This window comes from Tamandua tetradactyla, chromosome 6 (assembly GCF_023851605.1).
Source record: "Tamandua tetradactyla isolate mTamTet1 chromosome 6, mTamTet1.pri, whole genome shotgun sequence".
Taxonomy (NCBI): Eukaryota; Metazoa; Chordata; class Mammalia; order Pilosa; family Myrmecophagidae; genus Tamandua; species Tamandua tetradactyla.
The window spans coordinates 57552560-57569006 of NC_135332.1; the positions used below are offsets into that span (position 1 = coordinate 57552560).

The 16447-nt window shown below is 45.9% G+C and overlaps 1 protein-coding gene across 1 annotated transcript in view; it reads right to left on the minus strand.

Annotated features, from left to right (window-relative positions):
* Positions 1-3381: 3381 nt before the first annotated feature.
* TRPV3 (transient receptor potential cation channel subfamily V member 3) overlaps positions 3382-16447 on the minus strand; it is a 36840-nt gene continuing 23774 nt past the window's right edge. The window contains exons 11-18 of the mRNA XM_077165560.1: positions 15823-15924; positions 14688-14761; positions 12237-12402; positions 10703-10769; positions 9093-9367; positions 7951-8063; positions 6861-6940; positions 3382-6599 (exon numbers count right to left, since the gene is read on the minus strand). Of these exons, the coding sequence (XP_077021675.1) occupies positions 6505-6599; positions 6861-6940; positions 7951-8063; positions 9093-9367; positions 10703-10769; positions 12237-12402; positions 14688-14761; positions 15823-15924 (972 nt within the window). The 3' untranslated portion in view covers positions 3382-6504. The remainder of the gene's footprint in view (positions 6600-6860; positions 6941-7950; positions 8064-9092; positions 9368-10702; positions 10770-12236; positions 12403-14687; positions 14762-15822; positions 15925-16447) is intronic.

Below are 16447 nucleotides of genomic sequence, written 5' to 3' on the forward strand. Positions count from 1 at the left end.
AAGTAAAGGGCATTTTTACCCCATCATTTAGAGCCCAAGGTTTATGGTTTCAAATGTATGTATCAAAATTAAACTAACATTATATTAACATAATTACACTAATTGTCTAAATTATACCATTGTAATTATACTAACATAATCTGGAGCCTGAGAGTTCCATGGAAATGACCCAAGCTGCAGTGCTAGGAGAGGGGCCTACCAGTCATAAATACACAAAGAGAGCTGGACCAGGGGAGTGTCTGAAAGGCCTGGATTTGCATACCCCACAAAGAGGGAATCGGAAGAGGACTGGCTTCTTAGGCGACTCCAAACCCTTTCGAATCTCTCCACACGTCCCACCTGCACTGGCCTTGAGAGGCTCATCATCTAGCTGTTTGTATCCCCCCACCCCAACACAGGCTCACAAAGGACCTAGTCCAATGTCTGGTGCATAGTAGTCATTAATACTTATAGATCAGTGATTGAGAGGACACACCCAAAGAGAAGTCCATGCAGTGCTGCCACACATGGCTGTGTGGGTGGCAAAACCCATAACTCCCGGGGGCACCATTCACGTAAGCCACAAAGTGAACGGCACAGCCCAGACTGTTATAACTTGACCCCATCGTGCTGAAAAACAGGATTGGAATTTCCTCAGATTAGCCAAGAGAAAAAACAGACTCAACTAGTAATGAAGTCAACCCGAAAACTGGGGCCTATATGGGGTTACAGCAGTGCAATTCAGAAAAAAAGTTAAGACCAGAGCCATAAAATTAGCTACAGATGGATTAAAAGTTTAACATAAAAACCAGTCTTTAGAAAATAGATCTATTAGGCAAAGAAATAACTTTTGTCGTCTTGGAACAACATAAGAAATCCAATGGGAATGGAGAAAGTTCTTTGAGCAGGGGTCAGGGGTCTCTGAGCAGGTCCCTGGTCGGGGACAGGGCAGATAAATTGTAGGTATGGCAGTCAAAAGTTGAAGGTGTTTCTGTCTGATGTCTTCCATTTTCGTTATAAAGTAGGAAATAAAACCATCAGAAGCTACTGAACGGGAAGTAGTGGGAGTCATTAAGAAGTATGATAGACTCTCCAGCCAACATGACGAGCAGTCTCACCACCCTCCCCTTCTCTGCGTGGGACATGACTCCCAGGGGTGTGGACCTTCCTGGCAAGGTGGGACAGAGATCCTGGAATGAGCTGAGACTCAGCATCAAGGGACTGAGAAAAACCCTAGAATGAGCTGAGAATTAACATCAAGGGATTGAGAGAACCTTCTCGACCAAAGGGGGAAGAGTGAAATGAGACTAAGTGTCAATGGCTGAGAGATTCCAAACAGAGTTGAGAGGTTATCCTGGAGGTTATTCTTATGCATTAAGTAGATATCACCTTGTTGTTCAAGATGTAGCAGAGAGGCTGGAGGGAACTGCCTGAAAATGTGGAGCTGTGTTCCAGTAGCCATGTTTCTTGATGAAGATTGAACAATGATACAGCTTTCACAATGAGACTCTGTGAATGTGAAAACCTTTGTGTCTGATGCTCCTTTTAGCTACTATATCAACAGAAGAGTAGAACATATGGAATAAAAATAAATAATAGGGGGAACAAATGTTAAAATAAATTTAGTTTGAAATGCTAGTGGTAAATGAAAGCGAGGGGTAAGGGGTATGGTATGTATAATCTTTTTTTTCTCTGTTATCGTTTTATTTCTTTTTCTGTTGTCTTTTTATTTCTTTTTCTAAATCGATGCAAATGTTCTAAGAAGTGATGAATATGCAACTATGTGATGATATTAAGAATTACTGATTGTATGTGTAGAATGGAATGATATCTTAATGTTTTGTTTGTTAATTTTTTTAATTAATAAAAAAAGTTAAAAAAAAAGTATGATAGATTTTAAATAACTATTAGAAAACAGAGCCAACCTGATAAGAGAAATAGAAGGCCCACTGGGCAGTATTAAAGGTTATTGTAAAGATTACATGAGATGATGTACATAAAGTGAGGACATACAGCAGGCACTCAATCAATATCAATTTCCTTCTCCCCTCCTTTCCTCTACCTATAATGGAAGAAACCATCTTAACTGCCTTTGTACTATCTAGCATTGCACATATTGGATGTTTAATTTTTGTTAAATTGGTTCTAAGTCCTCACACATAGTAGATGAGATAATTTTTGTAGCATTGGATCAAATTCCCTCCTTTCTGCAAAAATTTGCTGTAACTATCAGAGAGGTAACGTGGTGCAGAAAGAAAAGTATTCTCAGCTCAGGAAGATGCTGTGTAACTTTCACATGTCCCTCAATCTCTTTACAAGTCTCAATTTCCCCATCTATTAAATGGGAATTAATACTCGCCAAAACTACGTAACTGTGTTATTGAGATAATCAATATAAGTAGTAAAGAATACAATCTCAAAGGCTGAAAAAACCAACACAGTCTTTTTAGCAGTTAATTCTTCAGCAGTATCAAAAGCCATAAAAATGATCATATCCATTGACCCAGGATGCCCACTTCCAGACATACATCCTACAAAAGGGGGTCCCGCTCTTTCTTTCAGTTCACTCAGAATAGTCCCATGGATGGAACATTCTTAGATTGTGAACTAAAGCCTGTTTAAGCTAACATATGGATTATGTACAACTCTCATTTCTCTTCTATTCAAAAAGACATATCCCATTGAAGGTTATTATGGGAATCATTTGAATTAAGTAAATAATTTACCAAGAGCAGCATATCATTCATTAATAAATTGTTTGCAGTTCTGCCACTCAGACACAGCAGAGTATCCAGGCATTGAAGCTGAGAATGGCCATCCTTATGAAACAGAAGAATGAAAAACTGCATTTTCATTTTCATTCACTTGGCTGCGAGGCAGTAGGATAGTAATTATATCATCTCTTTCATATCCATTGACTCATTGCCTCTTCATGAAGGTCCCATGACATAAACAGGAAGGATTTACACCTCCTGGTCTCCATATGGAGCCAAGGGTTCATATCCCATGCTTGACGTGTAAGAGAAATTGAGAACCAGCAGGGTGTGATAAATAGAGCACAGCTTGGGGGTCATATGGTCCAAACCTCTAACATTTTCTGATTATGACTCCTTGGACATGTCACTTCAACCCCCTGCGCCTCCTTTTACTCAAACTGCTTTCAGAGTTGCTGAGTGGTTCAAATGAGGAACTGGACGTGAATGAGCTATGAGAGGTAAACACTTTATGGAGGTGACGTGTCTTGCAGCATCCTGGCCATGCCCTGAGCCAGGTCCAATAATAATGCTTCAGGTCCAAACTGGCTTTTCCTTTACCCAGCCCTGTTAAGCAACACTTTAGGATTTCTAGTTTGTCTTCACATCAGCACACTTAAGACAAGGTTAGACATGGCCCTGACAAGGCAAAATAAATATTTATTAGAATTCAAAACAACACTTCTTCAATGGCACTAAAATGGTCTTCCATACACAACACTAAGAATGCGTATGTAAATGAGAATTTACAAGGATTGGGCGCATTCAGTGAGAAAGAGGTGACAATTCTGTGTTTGAGACCAAAATCACAGTAAAAACATGAAAATCAGTGCAGAGATCAAGTATGACTTACAGGCCTGGACAGTGGTCCACCTGGCTGGGCCTTGCCCAGAGCAAAAGAACACAACTCACCAGGCCTTGGGGAAGGGAAAAAGCATCAATAATACTGGGCTCTATTGGGCAGGGGCCTTCTAAGAGCTTAACGATTTCACAGCACAATCTCACACACCTCCTCCCACGTGCCAGGAAGGAAGGCAAGCATCATTTTTATTCCAAACAGATATATCTCATAATGTCTAAAATATTGGATTCTTCCTGAGGCAGGGTTTAGCCAAAAGAAATTTTCCAGCTAAAAACAGTAACTGAGCCTGGGAGATCCCATCCCTGGAAAGTATCTTCCCCTTATATTACTGAAATGTAAATCATGGCGTTGTAAGATGTCCCATATACCCATGAGTTCAATGTGGTGTGGTGTGGTATAGGTCTGTGGTTTTGTGCACACTTGAATATTACACCAGTGTCAGGGGTCACAGTCATGATGCACACTGCCACCGTGAGTAACCCAATCAAAAGCCCCTGGCGTACACCGACCACAAAGACAAACTCAAATTTACTGACTAACTGTGTATGTACATATGAAAATATAGCATGGGGGGATATCAGTGGTCCAGGAATCAGGACACTCTGGTTTCACCAGCTCTGATACAACCTCCTACACAACTTTGAACAAGTCCACTTAATTTTCTGGACTTTAATTTCCAAGTTTAAAATGAGGAAACTGGTCTTTTCTGGCTTTGCTCTCTGACTCATTGATTACTTCACTTTGCCTTGGTAAACCCACGTAGGCTGAAAGTCTTTTGGAGATGCCACTGTTGGGAACAATATCCAGTATAGAAAATGCTCTTGCCAACAAATTCCATCCAGATCTACAGAGAGCAGCTCCCCATATGGGTAAGAAGACAAAAGATCCAATTATTGATTTCTGTTCGCCAAACCTCCCAGCTTTTGTCCAAGTGTAAGCTGAGATCCATGTGGTTTCATCCATTAACATCTGTGTTACAGCAATTCTGAAATGCACAGCCCCATACTGGACAGCATGGTGTCAGCAGCATAAATGCAAGTAGTTTACTGCAGGTACTGGATGCTGATTCATAGGGCTAAAAGAAATTCTAAAGTTCATCCAATTATGCATCCCTAACAGCATTCCTAAAAAGTGCTCAACCAGCTTCTGCTTACACGTGTCCTATATCTGGTGCGGTTTCTGGACTGAATTGAACCAAAATCTTTCTCCCTGAAATTTTAATCTTTGGCACTAGTTCTGCCCATCTGGAAAATATCTGCTCCCCATGCTTCCATGGCCTTTAGCCCCAGATTTTCTCTTCTCCCAATGGTACATGCCCAGAACCCTTCCATCCCCGCTCACAGCTGAGCTTGGTCTGACCACCATGGCTTAGGGCATTAGGTGACTCTAGGAGGGCAGAGGCTGCAGCAGACTCTGCAGTTTCCTGAGCTGCATCCGCTACCCGGCATATCTTCCCCCAAGGGGCTCATCGAGACCCAAAGGCCAAGTTTCTCTCCACCCAGCTAAACTGGCACACAGAGCGGCCCAGAGCAGGGAAACCAGCCCAGAGCCGAGTGCTTGGCAGGACTGCTTGGTCTGCCTCAGTCAGGTTAACTAACCAATTGTCAAGTATCAAAAGGCCAAATTCATTTTTGTGGCATTTAAAATTAAGATTTACAGTAAATATCTGCATAAGTCTACCTCAAAATTCCCTGCATGAATCTTTTCACCACATAGCTGAGACAGAGTGGATTTTCTGGGTGTTTATAAACTCCAGTTATCTGGAAAACGCCTTCTACTTCCCCCACTTCACCTCTAAACTGCCTCTGTTTAATATCCGGTAGGGGGAGGGAGAGAATCAGAGGATGAGAATCTAAAAACAAACCCAGGGTTTTGGCAAACTCTCCTCTCTCATAAACCTTCCTTTGCAACCTCAAAATTCACAGTTAACAAAAATATTTAATGCCAGAGCATTTCAGGTATTTCGTTCAATTCCCCCAATGAGAAATACTGATGTATGATAGTAACCTCTGAGATTTCAAACCATATAAATAGCTCAGCTGCTATTTTTGTTTCAGATGAAGCCACGATCCCAGCTCAGAGGCCTGCACTATTGCCAGACCAGAACCGGGAAAAGAGCCAAGAGCTTTCACCCACATCCCAGTGGCCCAGACAGGACCTGCCAGGGACAACCCTTGTGGACTTTTGTATGCATAAAGAAAAACCTTTTGTCCCGGTTGTGGCCACCCTGAGGCCGGTATATAATACTTGCATCCAACCCAAAAGCCCAAAATCTGCTTCTCAGCTTTTTAAAATTATGTACTTCACCTGAAGTCATTTTCATTCAAAACTGAAATGTCTTTTCTATAGTGAAAATAAAAAACCGTGTTCATCATACTACTAAAAAACGTCTCTCAGCTGGAGACAGTTTTGAGCCTTGGGATACCAAGGGCATGCTTTCCAAGGGTGGATTCTGGTTCCCTGAAGGTTCTGGAAGGGCATTTCCATAGTTCACGCCTCCACCCCTACCGCCAGGCTATTCCATTTAGCTCAGTCCCCTGCACCTTCTGGGTTGGGTTTCTGCCACCAATTCAGATGACCCCATCACCTGAGCTAGGGTTAGGGTAGTGCCAGGGCTACCAAGGAGTTACTGGGTCCCGCTCCTTCCCCCACCACCCCTCTTCACCCAGGACTTCAGGAGATCCAGGCCCAGGACTGCTGATCTTAGATTCATGAAGACTTTGCCGAGTAGCAAAATCCACAGCATTTCCCACTCATCCAAACTGACAACCGCCTCCAGTCCAATCACCTCCCCCCCGCTCAGCGTGGAGGTGCAGCCAGCATCTAGGCAGGCAGAACCAGGCTCCACCACTCTGCCAGGCCCCTCAGGGAGCCGTCATCCCAGCCTCACACCAGTTCTAGGTTCTGTTGCTAAACCGAAGTTTCTGGAAATTCATCTATTTCCTCAAAGGCATTGAGGGTGGTTTTGCTGTTACTCCTGGCAGAAACTTGGATTTTGTTGAGATCTGCTTAAAAAAAAAAAAAAAAGCTATTTTAGAAATGCAGCACAGTGCACTGAGTTCTTCTACATCTTAGGTGCTCCACCCGATTTTTGGACGTTATCCCATCTAGGGTTATAAACTGTCAGAGCTGGAAGGGACCTAAGGAACCAACTTAATCAACCCTCCCATTCTACAGATGGGGATGTCAGGGCCTCCAGACTTGACTTGTCCAAGGTCACACAGTCAGATGGAGGTGGTCGCCACACAGCCCCCCAGCCACGGTACCTGTCCGCTTCACAGGCCCTGGGTCTTCATTAAGGAAGGACACGTGCGTCTTCCATTCAGTCCACTTCACCTCATTGATCCTGTGAATGCAATAACCGATCTCACTACCTCAAAACTGCACTGCACTATAATGCAAACAAATAGCACCATGTTTGGGGTGTCCTGGCTTCTAGACAGGTTACATTGCTCCCCCTCTGCCCCATCCCAGGGATCTAGAGCCCTATATGGGCAGGTCAACATAGTTAGGGTTTGAAACCTGCCCAACTCACCCTTTTCCCAGGACCCAGAAATCCTATAAGTTGCTCAGAGAGGGGACAAGGGCACATCTCAGCCCCCCGCACCTGCAGGGAAGGAGGGCAGGAGGGCTGGGCTCCTAGAATCCAAGCTGGGGTTAAGGTTGTGCTAAGAGAAGGTCGTTAGGGGTCAGGCCACAGGAACAGCAGACAGTGCCCGGGGTGCAGGATTACAACCAGGGATGTTGGCTTGACTTAAGTTCACAATCAGAGGCCACCTCTGGAATGAGGGTGTCAGAATCAGAGACATTTGTTAGGATAACGATTGCAGTTGGAAATGACAGTTTCATAGGGGTGGGAATTGGAGTGAGAGAAGTAAGCTGAGGTAAAGTCATACTCAAACAAGGTGGTCTGTAGGTCAAGACAGTGGGTAGGAAGAGGTGGACTTGATCAGAAAAGGTGGTCATGGAACATAAGAACACTTTTTCAAAAATCAAAAGCTTGAGGTCTGTCCAAAGCAACTGTCTCACTTTCAGGTTGCCAGTAACATAATGGGCTGCAGGAGGCTACATGGGGCAGACAGAAGGACAAAACTGACAGACAAGCAGGGAGAGGCCATGGAGGCACCTCCAAAAGGCAGGGATGGGTACTGCAAATGGCAGTCTCACCCCCTCTCACTACTGAAGCCAGGGGACCCCTGCCCCTGGGCCAGCGACAAGAGCACATTCTCTCTTCTGAAGAGGCCAGAGCAGACGCAGGCACGTGGCAGCACTGTTTCCCAAGCAGCCCATTCACCAACTCTTCTCCCTTTGCCCACTCCAAAGGCTTCCCTCAAAGGGACTTTCTCCCTTTGTTACCTCAAACATAGTCGGAAATCTTCCTCTGCTACTTTACACAGCTCTCCCATCCGGAATCTGCTTCTCAGCCATTCTGGTAACATTTTCTCAAACTCCAAGATCGTCCTGGCTCTCTGGGGAAATAAACAAGCCTAAGCGCCTTCTCGAGGAGGCAGGACACCGCGCCAGCCCAGGGAGCACTGCGATGAAGAGTGCATGCACACACATACATACACACACTTGCACACACATACATACATATACCCCTACATGCACACATGCACACGTACACACACCACCAAACAGCCCACTGGATGCTTAAAGCATAGATCCTAAAGGTTTGGCTAATCTACAGAATTCAAAAGTGAAACAGTAGAAAGGTCGGGAAAGATGTTCAAAGATTTACACAAGACATTATGTCCAAGAGTCTCCAACTGAAATTGTCAGGCTCCTAGAAACCCATAGTGGAGGGATTTCGACATCATGCAGTCCCACTCCCATCACAGGCCTGGAATCCCCTCAGCAGTTTCCTTGACAATGATCAGTCCAACCTCTCCTGGATGTTGTCATCAATCCAACTAAGCAGGCCCTCGTGGTTAGACATGTCTCGTGTCAAATCACAGCTTTGTTCGTGGTCGTTCCCCACCCCCACCCCCCGCCCCGCCTCAGTTTTGTCCTCGCAGGGAGCTCCCTCTTTCACAGGGGGCTCTCCAGATGTTGTGGGGATTCTCATCGTCTTTAACCCTAGCTCCAACAGCTGATCCTCGGGAGGTGTTCTAGTCCTCTCCCAAATCTGGTCACCTCTGGACGCATCCCGTGGGCTGGCATTCCTCCACGGACGAGGTCCTGGGCATGTGAGGAGAGCAAAGGCCAGGACGGTCCGAGACCCTGTACTCCCCCGATGCAATCCACATCCACACATCACACCTCTGGCTCTGAGTGGAGCACGCCCCTCAGCCCAAGTTTCTCTCACACCTGCCATTGTTCAGCCACACTTCCTACTTTAGGAGCCCAGACCAAGGCGTCCTCAAACCTGGCCAATCATGGGGGAGCTTATGCAGATTCCCAGGCCCTGCCCCACCGGTGCTGGTGGTTGTCAGTGACCATGTGCCCAGCTGAGTCCCCGCGGAAGCCCCCCACACCAGGGCTCGGCCCAGACCCACCTGGAGGCGCCAGATGCGCTCACTCTCCTTGGAGACATTCTCCACGGTCTCTCCCATCAGGGCGATGAGCATGTTGAGGAGGAGGACGAAGGTGAGGATGACGTAAGTGATGAGCAGGAACAGAAAGAGGATGGGGTACTTGGAGTTCTGCTGGATGTTCAGGTCACCCAGGCCTATGGTGAGCTTGAAAAGTTCCAACACTGCGTCGCTGAAGCTGCCGTAGGAGCTGCAGTCACTGTTGTTCTTGGAACACTTCTCGATCAGCGAGGCCAGGGCTGGGAGGACATCATGGGGTGTTCTCTTCAGTCTCTCTGCCCGGTGCATTACCCAATACGCTCATGTGCATTGCACTTGCACACACACACGCGTGTGCACACACACTGACCTCCTCTCTGTCTACTCACACTCTAACTTTTAAGTTCCATCTCAAGCCTACACCCCTCCAGAACCCTTTTTGCCTGTTTTTTCTGCCCTGACCTTCTGCAAAAGAAAAAGCCTTTTCTTCCTAATAAAGCCCATACTCTTCTCCATCCTTGACCCCACAGTTCAGCCCTCACAGCCTGCAGAGTTCCTCTTTATAATCCATGTGTGTGTCCCAGGCTCCCTATCCAGGTTTTGAGCTCCTGACATCCTGTAGCGTGGGTGTCCCTTCCCTCTGTCCCCCAAGACTGTGAGGTCCTGAGTCTGCTCATACTCCAGTGAGATCCCCCTGGACAAGGCCCAGGCTCTTTCTTTTCTACTTTCCAACACAACATGATTATGGCTCATTAATGAAATAAATGGATGAATGACTAGGAGGATGGATGGATGGATGGATAGTTGGATGGATGGATGGTTAAACAAGCATGTGAGGACGCAAATAAATAAGCAAATTTTGACCCAGAAAAGGTATCACCCAGATAGGAACAGCTGCCTAATTTCAAATGCCAATGATCACTGAAAGAAAAAAAAATACTGGCATGCGAAAATAAAACCATACCAGTCTATGTATACAGGCTAGAAATAAAATCAGGTAATGTTATTCTCTCTGTTGTAAGTGGAGAGATTTTAAGAGAGGGCTCACCACCCAAAACCCCCAGCAGACAAGAAGGTTCTCACAGATATATCTGGAGCAAACTGCAAGGGTATAACAATGTGGAAGGAGGGACCAAAGGAAGCTATCTCAAGGTATTATCTTACTCTTATCTTTCAAAGTCCATCAATCAAATTCCCCCACCTGTAAAATGGGGTCCAAAACACCTGCCAGTCCTACCTCAGCTTGAGAGGCCCACATGGGATGATGAATATGAGACTGAGGGTTGTATCCCAGGTGGGAAAGAGAGTAACACAGCTGATTCAAATCCTGGACTCTGAGCCTTGGTTCCCTTATTTGTGCACAGGGATAGTGATTCCTACTTGACCAAGATGTTGAGAGAAGTAATTGAGATAATGCTTAAAACACGCTCAGCACAAGCCCTGGCACACGGCAAGTGCTCCAGTGGTAGCCATTCTTGCTGAGGCTGCTATGTGCCATTTTGACAACTATGTGCCATTTTGACAATTGTTCATTTTGACAACTGTGCGAAGTGCTGTACAAATAAGGGAGTTACTATTATTTATGAATCAATTACCTACTCCAAATCCAAGTAAGAAGACGATATAAACAAACAAGAACTTCAGAACATCATGCAAAATGACCTACAAAGAAATAAACATATGTTCAAATGTAGAGCTTGGGCACACGTTCACTGTACGCTGATCTCACTTCTTCACACCCTCTCCCAGCCTCGGTCCACGCTCACTTTCACCCTAGCCAAGCCATCCTGGTCCTCAAAAGCTCAGCCCAGGCCCCACCTCCTCCAAGAAGCCTTCATTGCCTGCTCCCAGCCCCACATTCTCTTTTCCCTCCACCCTCTCAGAGCACTGTCTGTCTCTTCCTCTGCTGCTTCACCCTATATGTCAGTGCCTTTCTTTTCACGGGGCTTTGAATCTGGAATCCTGGGGCAGTGGTGTACTGGAGCCAACTCATACCAGATCACAAGAGCTGATAAGTTTTCATGACTTTAGTGAGCTGCTTATTCAACACAGACAGTATCAAAAAATAAATTATATAAATTTATCATTAAATGGATTACACTAAAAACAAAGATAACAAAGTTTGATAATTTAAAAGACAAAAATAATGTTCAAAAATCATCGCTTCGTAATTATTTTATAACATTTTGCTATTACCGATGCTCTCAAGGTTATGTATATCCATCATGGCTGCATGGGAAATGCTGATAATGGTGTGTTCACTTATTTGCAACTCCGTGTTCAGTGATCTCGTGTCAGCAGCCAGAAATCAGCCCTGGTGAAAGCATTCACACCGTGGTTACTGGTAAATGCTACAAGTGGGAGATCTGTTTTGTTGGCTGTCTAGATCTAGACTTAAGAAAGTAATGGAGAAAGACGTTCATGAAGATTGAGCTTTAAAGTGTGTCCTGCCATTACATTGTGAGGATCACAGAAGTATTGACCAAATAAATAGTCTTCTAACATCTGAAAATTTAGCAAAGATGTTGCTGACATCAATGACTAGCAAGTGAAACTCCAACATAAGTCTTCACTGTTTCACTTTCCTCTTACTCCTTAAAGTAAAGAAAAATCTCAACTAGCATTCATGTCAGAGAACAACAGTTGGTCAATTGCAACCATAGGTTGGCAACAGATAGGCAAGTTCAGCAAAAATCAAAGTCAATAAAAGCACTCCATGGCACTCAGCTGGTGATGTGAAATTTGCAAGTACTGCATATCTTATTCTTATTTGTAAATTGTGGGCTACACATCCTTTAAGAAGTAAAACTTATAATAAGTATGTGTGCGTTTTCCCCCAAGAGCTGGTTGTTAGACATTCCCCAGCACACCACTGCCTGAGGATGAGAACACTTCTTCAAAAAGTTATAGCCCGTCCCAATGCCCAACCAGCCCAGACGTTTTTAAGTTCTGGGTATTCAGAGTCTGAACAAAGAGAGAACAGGGCATTCTGGAGAAAGAGCTGTGGCCTGCCCCTTGGGAAAGTCCCTCTTCCTCTCCAGTGTTCCCATCTGACAAATGGGTGTTTTCTGCCAGCCCTGGCGTTCTCCCTCCCGCGGCGCGCCCCTCCCTCGGCAGCCCCCAACGCACCTTCTGGATCATGACGCTGTACATGCCCATGGACTGGAAGCCCCGCGTGTAGTAGAGCATGTTCGCCCAGCCCAGGGCCATGGCCAGCACGAGGCAGGCGAGGTACTCTTTGTAGGCAAACAAGTACAAGAAGACAGACAGTATCACAAGCACAGCTTGGATAAAACTGTTCAGGAGACACAGGAGACAAGGGCCTTATTTACTTCTCCTCCGCATAAGGGCAGCGATATCCAAATCCCCCAAACCTCCCTTAAACCCTCTGTGACGGTGCTGAAGAGACAAATAAGGCCGCCTCGGTTCCACTCGACTGCGCCTAATATCCAGACTCGCAAACCGTGTCATCCGATGCAAATCTGGCTAGCTGCAGCTGGTGGGAACTTTTTGAAAATACAGAATCCCCAAGGCCTCAGGAGATTATTCAGAAGGTCTGGGGTGCGGCCCAGGCTGCCATATACTTTCTAAGTCACACATATAATTTTGAGTCACCCGTAAAGATTTGGGAACCGCCTGGGTAGACCGAACACATGGTAACAACTGCATTTTTAACCAATTTAACAAGAACGTCAACATCTCTACTAATAAGCCAATTATAACAAAAGGCCCCCCCAAAACCTATTTTTAAAATCTTTCTTTAAAGTAAAGTAAATACCAAACATACAAGATCAATATCTACTCTTAAACAGTGAGTACAGCAGCAGTTACTCAGATATCTGGATAAAAACCTTCTCTTGCTTATAACATCAGACAGTCTCCATGACAATAAAATAGCTGAGTTGTTAAAGTTAGGACACAGGCCACCTTGGTTTACTGGTGCAGTGAAGAATAAACGTCTGAATGATCGATTGCATTTGGGACCAAAATGAGGAAGGATGTCTATACCTTCAAAGGTAGCAGAAGGGCAGGACAATGCTTTTGTTGTATTTTGTCTACACCAAAAGCAATGGTTATATAAATGGATTTTTCCCTGGACTCATCCTACAACTCAAAAGTGTCAGAACACACTGTGGCTCACACCACGGGTCTGTGCTTCACTTGGCCCGTCCATTCACAGCAGTTTCCTGGGGACTCATCTACCAATGGGGATAAAGAACTTGGTTCATGTTCTATGGAAGGCAGGTATATACTTAATAAAATTACCAACTATTCGGAAATGTCAAGCCCAGATTCAGAGTAATATGAACCCAGCCTCCCGGATGTTCATTCTATGGATTTCGGTGGAATTTATACAGCTAGAGAGCTCAAGATTTTTCATCCCACACGGCAGGTCCTGCTCCATCACCCAGCACCATTGCTGAATCAGTCTTTGTTCATTTAGAAAGAAGAGTCACATAAGCCTTCAATGTCAGCAGCACAAGACCTCATTCAGAGAAGCAGCTGAGCTGGGCTCACTCACTCGGGCACAGCCTGGGGGTGACGATGACAGCACTAAGCTCCGCATGGCTGAGAGGGACTTACTTCCTTGCTCTGGGCCCTAGTTTTCATGCCTACAGATGTGACTCAGTGATTTCTCAAGCATTTTCAGCTCTGACCTGCCAAGCCAACTTTCAGACGGCATGCCACTAGGAGGGGCTGCCCTGAACCTTCCCTTCATAAAAAAAGTGAACAAGTAACATGACTCCTGTATAACTCAGAAATCCCACTCCCAGGTTATATGAAAGGGCATTAAAATATACATCCACCCAAAAACCTGTACACAAATGTTCATAGCAGTAGTTTTCAGAATACCAACACATGGAAACAACCCATTGTCCATCAACTAATGAATAGATAAATAAAAGGTGGTATAGCCAAACAATGGAATATTTTTCAGCAATAAAAAAGAATGAAGTTCTGATACATGCTGCAATGCAGATGAATTTTGAAATCATCACGAAAAGAGCCAAAAACAAAGGATCATATATTGTATGATTCCATTTATATGAAATGTCCGAATAAGCAAGAGTAGATCAGTAGTTGCTTAGGACCTGGAGGATGGGAGGATGGGGGGCAGGGGGTGGGTTTTTTTTGAGAATGATGAAGATTTTCTAAAACCGGTTTATGATGATGGTCTCTGTGAATATACTAAACGTCACTGAACTGTACATTTTAAGTGGATGAATTGTATGGCATGTGAATTATATCTCAATCAAGCTGATACAAAAAACATTTTTTTAGGTAATCAGGACGGCCAGGGCTCTTCGTGGCTTCTCCACGCTGCCTGCCATCTGGGCTCTGTGACAGAATGGAGTCAGCCATTACCTGCAACCAGAGAGGGGGCACCGCCCTCAGATTTTCAGACTCCTCCATGGGCATCCACGTGCCTCTCTTACTAGAAGGGAGGAAGGGCTGGTGACTATGGCAGAATGAGTAGGACGCGGTACCATGGCAGGTGACCATGCCAGAGGGGCACAGCAGCACAACGCAGGACTTTACATGCCTATGGGGGGGGGCCAAGGGGACTGACCTACTTACAAGACAAAGTGAAACCAGGCATCGGAGAGGATGGACTGCAGATCTGAGGGTCTCAGCAGGAAGATCGCCATGCCCTAGGCCAGAGAGGAAGGAAAAGCTGCACCTTCTGTGGGTGGGTCTTCGTAGCCCTCACTGGAGGGCCTGAGGAAGGGGATGCTTCCTCAGGACTGGGAATCAGTGAGAGTGTGTGTGAAGGCCCAGCCAGAGCCCAGGCGAGGGATATGGAAGGGGACCTGTGGCTGGGGAATACAGGTGACCCCAGGGGGAGGGTGGATGCTGCTCCAAATCTTCTTACCTCTTTCACTCCTTGCCCCCATCCTCACCCCAGAAGCTGCAAAGCAGCCCAATGAATATAGCTACGTGCCATTCTCCAAATACATGTCTGAGCCTCCGTTCATTCTACTCCCCAGGCTCACCCTGTAATGATCTTCTCCCCAATATCCTCGCCTAATTTACCCTACTAAAGTACACCCCACACCATCTCTGCTTCAAGCCTTCTCTGACTCCCCTTCGTCCCAGATAAAAGGCATCTCTCTTCCTCTGACCAGTGGTTTGAACCAATGTATGGCTCTTTTCACAGTCTACCTTAGAGTCTGGATGTTTGGGTCCAACTTTAATCCCCCACCAGAGTGTGAGCCTAATGAGGATAAATACCCTCAATCCCCAAGGCTCCACAGCAGGATACACCTGCTGATTAATTGGTTGGATGGATGGATGAATGGATGGATGGATGGATGGGGGAGAAAACAGAAGGAAAGATGATTCGATGAAGGATGGAAGGACAAGTGAGTATACAAATGAGTGTGTGGGTGGGTGGGTAGATGGATATTTGAATGAGTGGATGTAGGTGGCTGGGTGAATGGAATAGGGTAAGAGGGGAAGGATGGGTTGCTGAGTGGCTGTGGGTTAGGTAAATGGTAGATGGACAGATACATGAAGGGTAGACGGAGTGGACAGGATAGGCCTGCCTTGTTAATGCATTCCTGTGTTGTAACTAAGAAATCTAAGCATTAAAAAGGAAAGGTCTTTTCCAAAGCCCTCAGCAGTAATGGCAAAACAGGGAAGGACCGAAAGCAGGCGCACTCCTACCCCACCTGCCTCGTGGGGAGTCCAGAAGGCCTCCGTGCCCACTCACCTCTTTCACAGAGATGCACATGGCCCAGATGAGCACGAACATCCTTCCTAAGAGCTGCAGCCACCCCATCTTGTGTGTCAGGGCCAAGGGGTGTGGGAGGGCCTAGGGAGGAAGGGAGAGGGATGGTCAGGGCGGGGAGGGAGGAGAGCAGGGGAAGTATGGGCTCTGGAGGCACCATGAGCCATACACACGCTGAACCAGAGGCCAGCCTGAAGCCTGACCTCTGCACAGGACAAGAGGAGGAACGGTGGCCCACTGCACCCACCCCCACCTCACCCCACCTTCCCCATCCTTGACAGGGACCCAGAACTCTACAGCGAGGAGCATGAGCCAATCAATGCTAACAGCCCCTTACATCTCACAGCATTCGTGTTTTCCAGCCTACCCATATCCAGACACTTATGGGGCCTCATAACGCAGCTAAACAGGACTGAGGCTCTGTGCCCATGTGACAGCTGGGAAAACCAAGGCCCAGAGCGCTGTCCCAGGGACAGAGTCAAAGAAATCTGCCCACCTCCTATTCCCTGTGGCCCTCACAAGAGACACACCCAATCAGCTCCAGATTTACAGACAACTCAGGCAGAGCCTTGCTCTTCTAATACTCCAGCTGTTCCCTGATATGGAT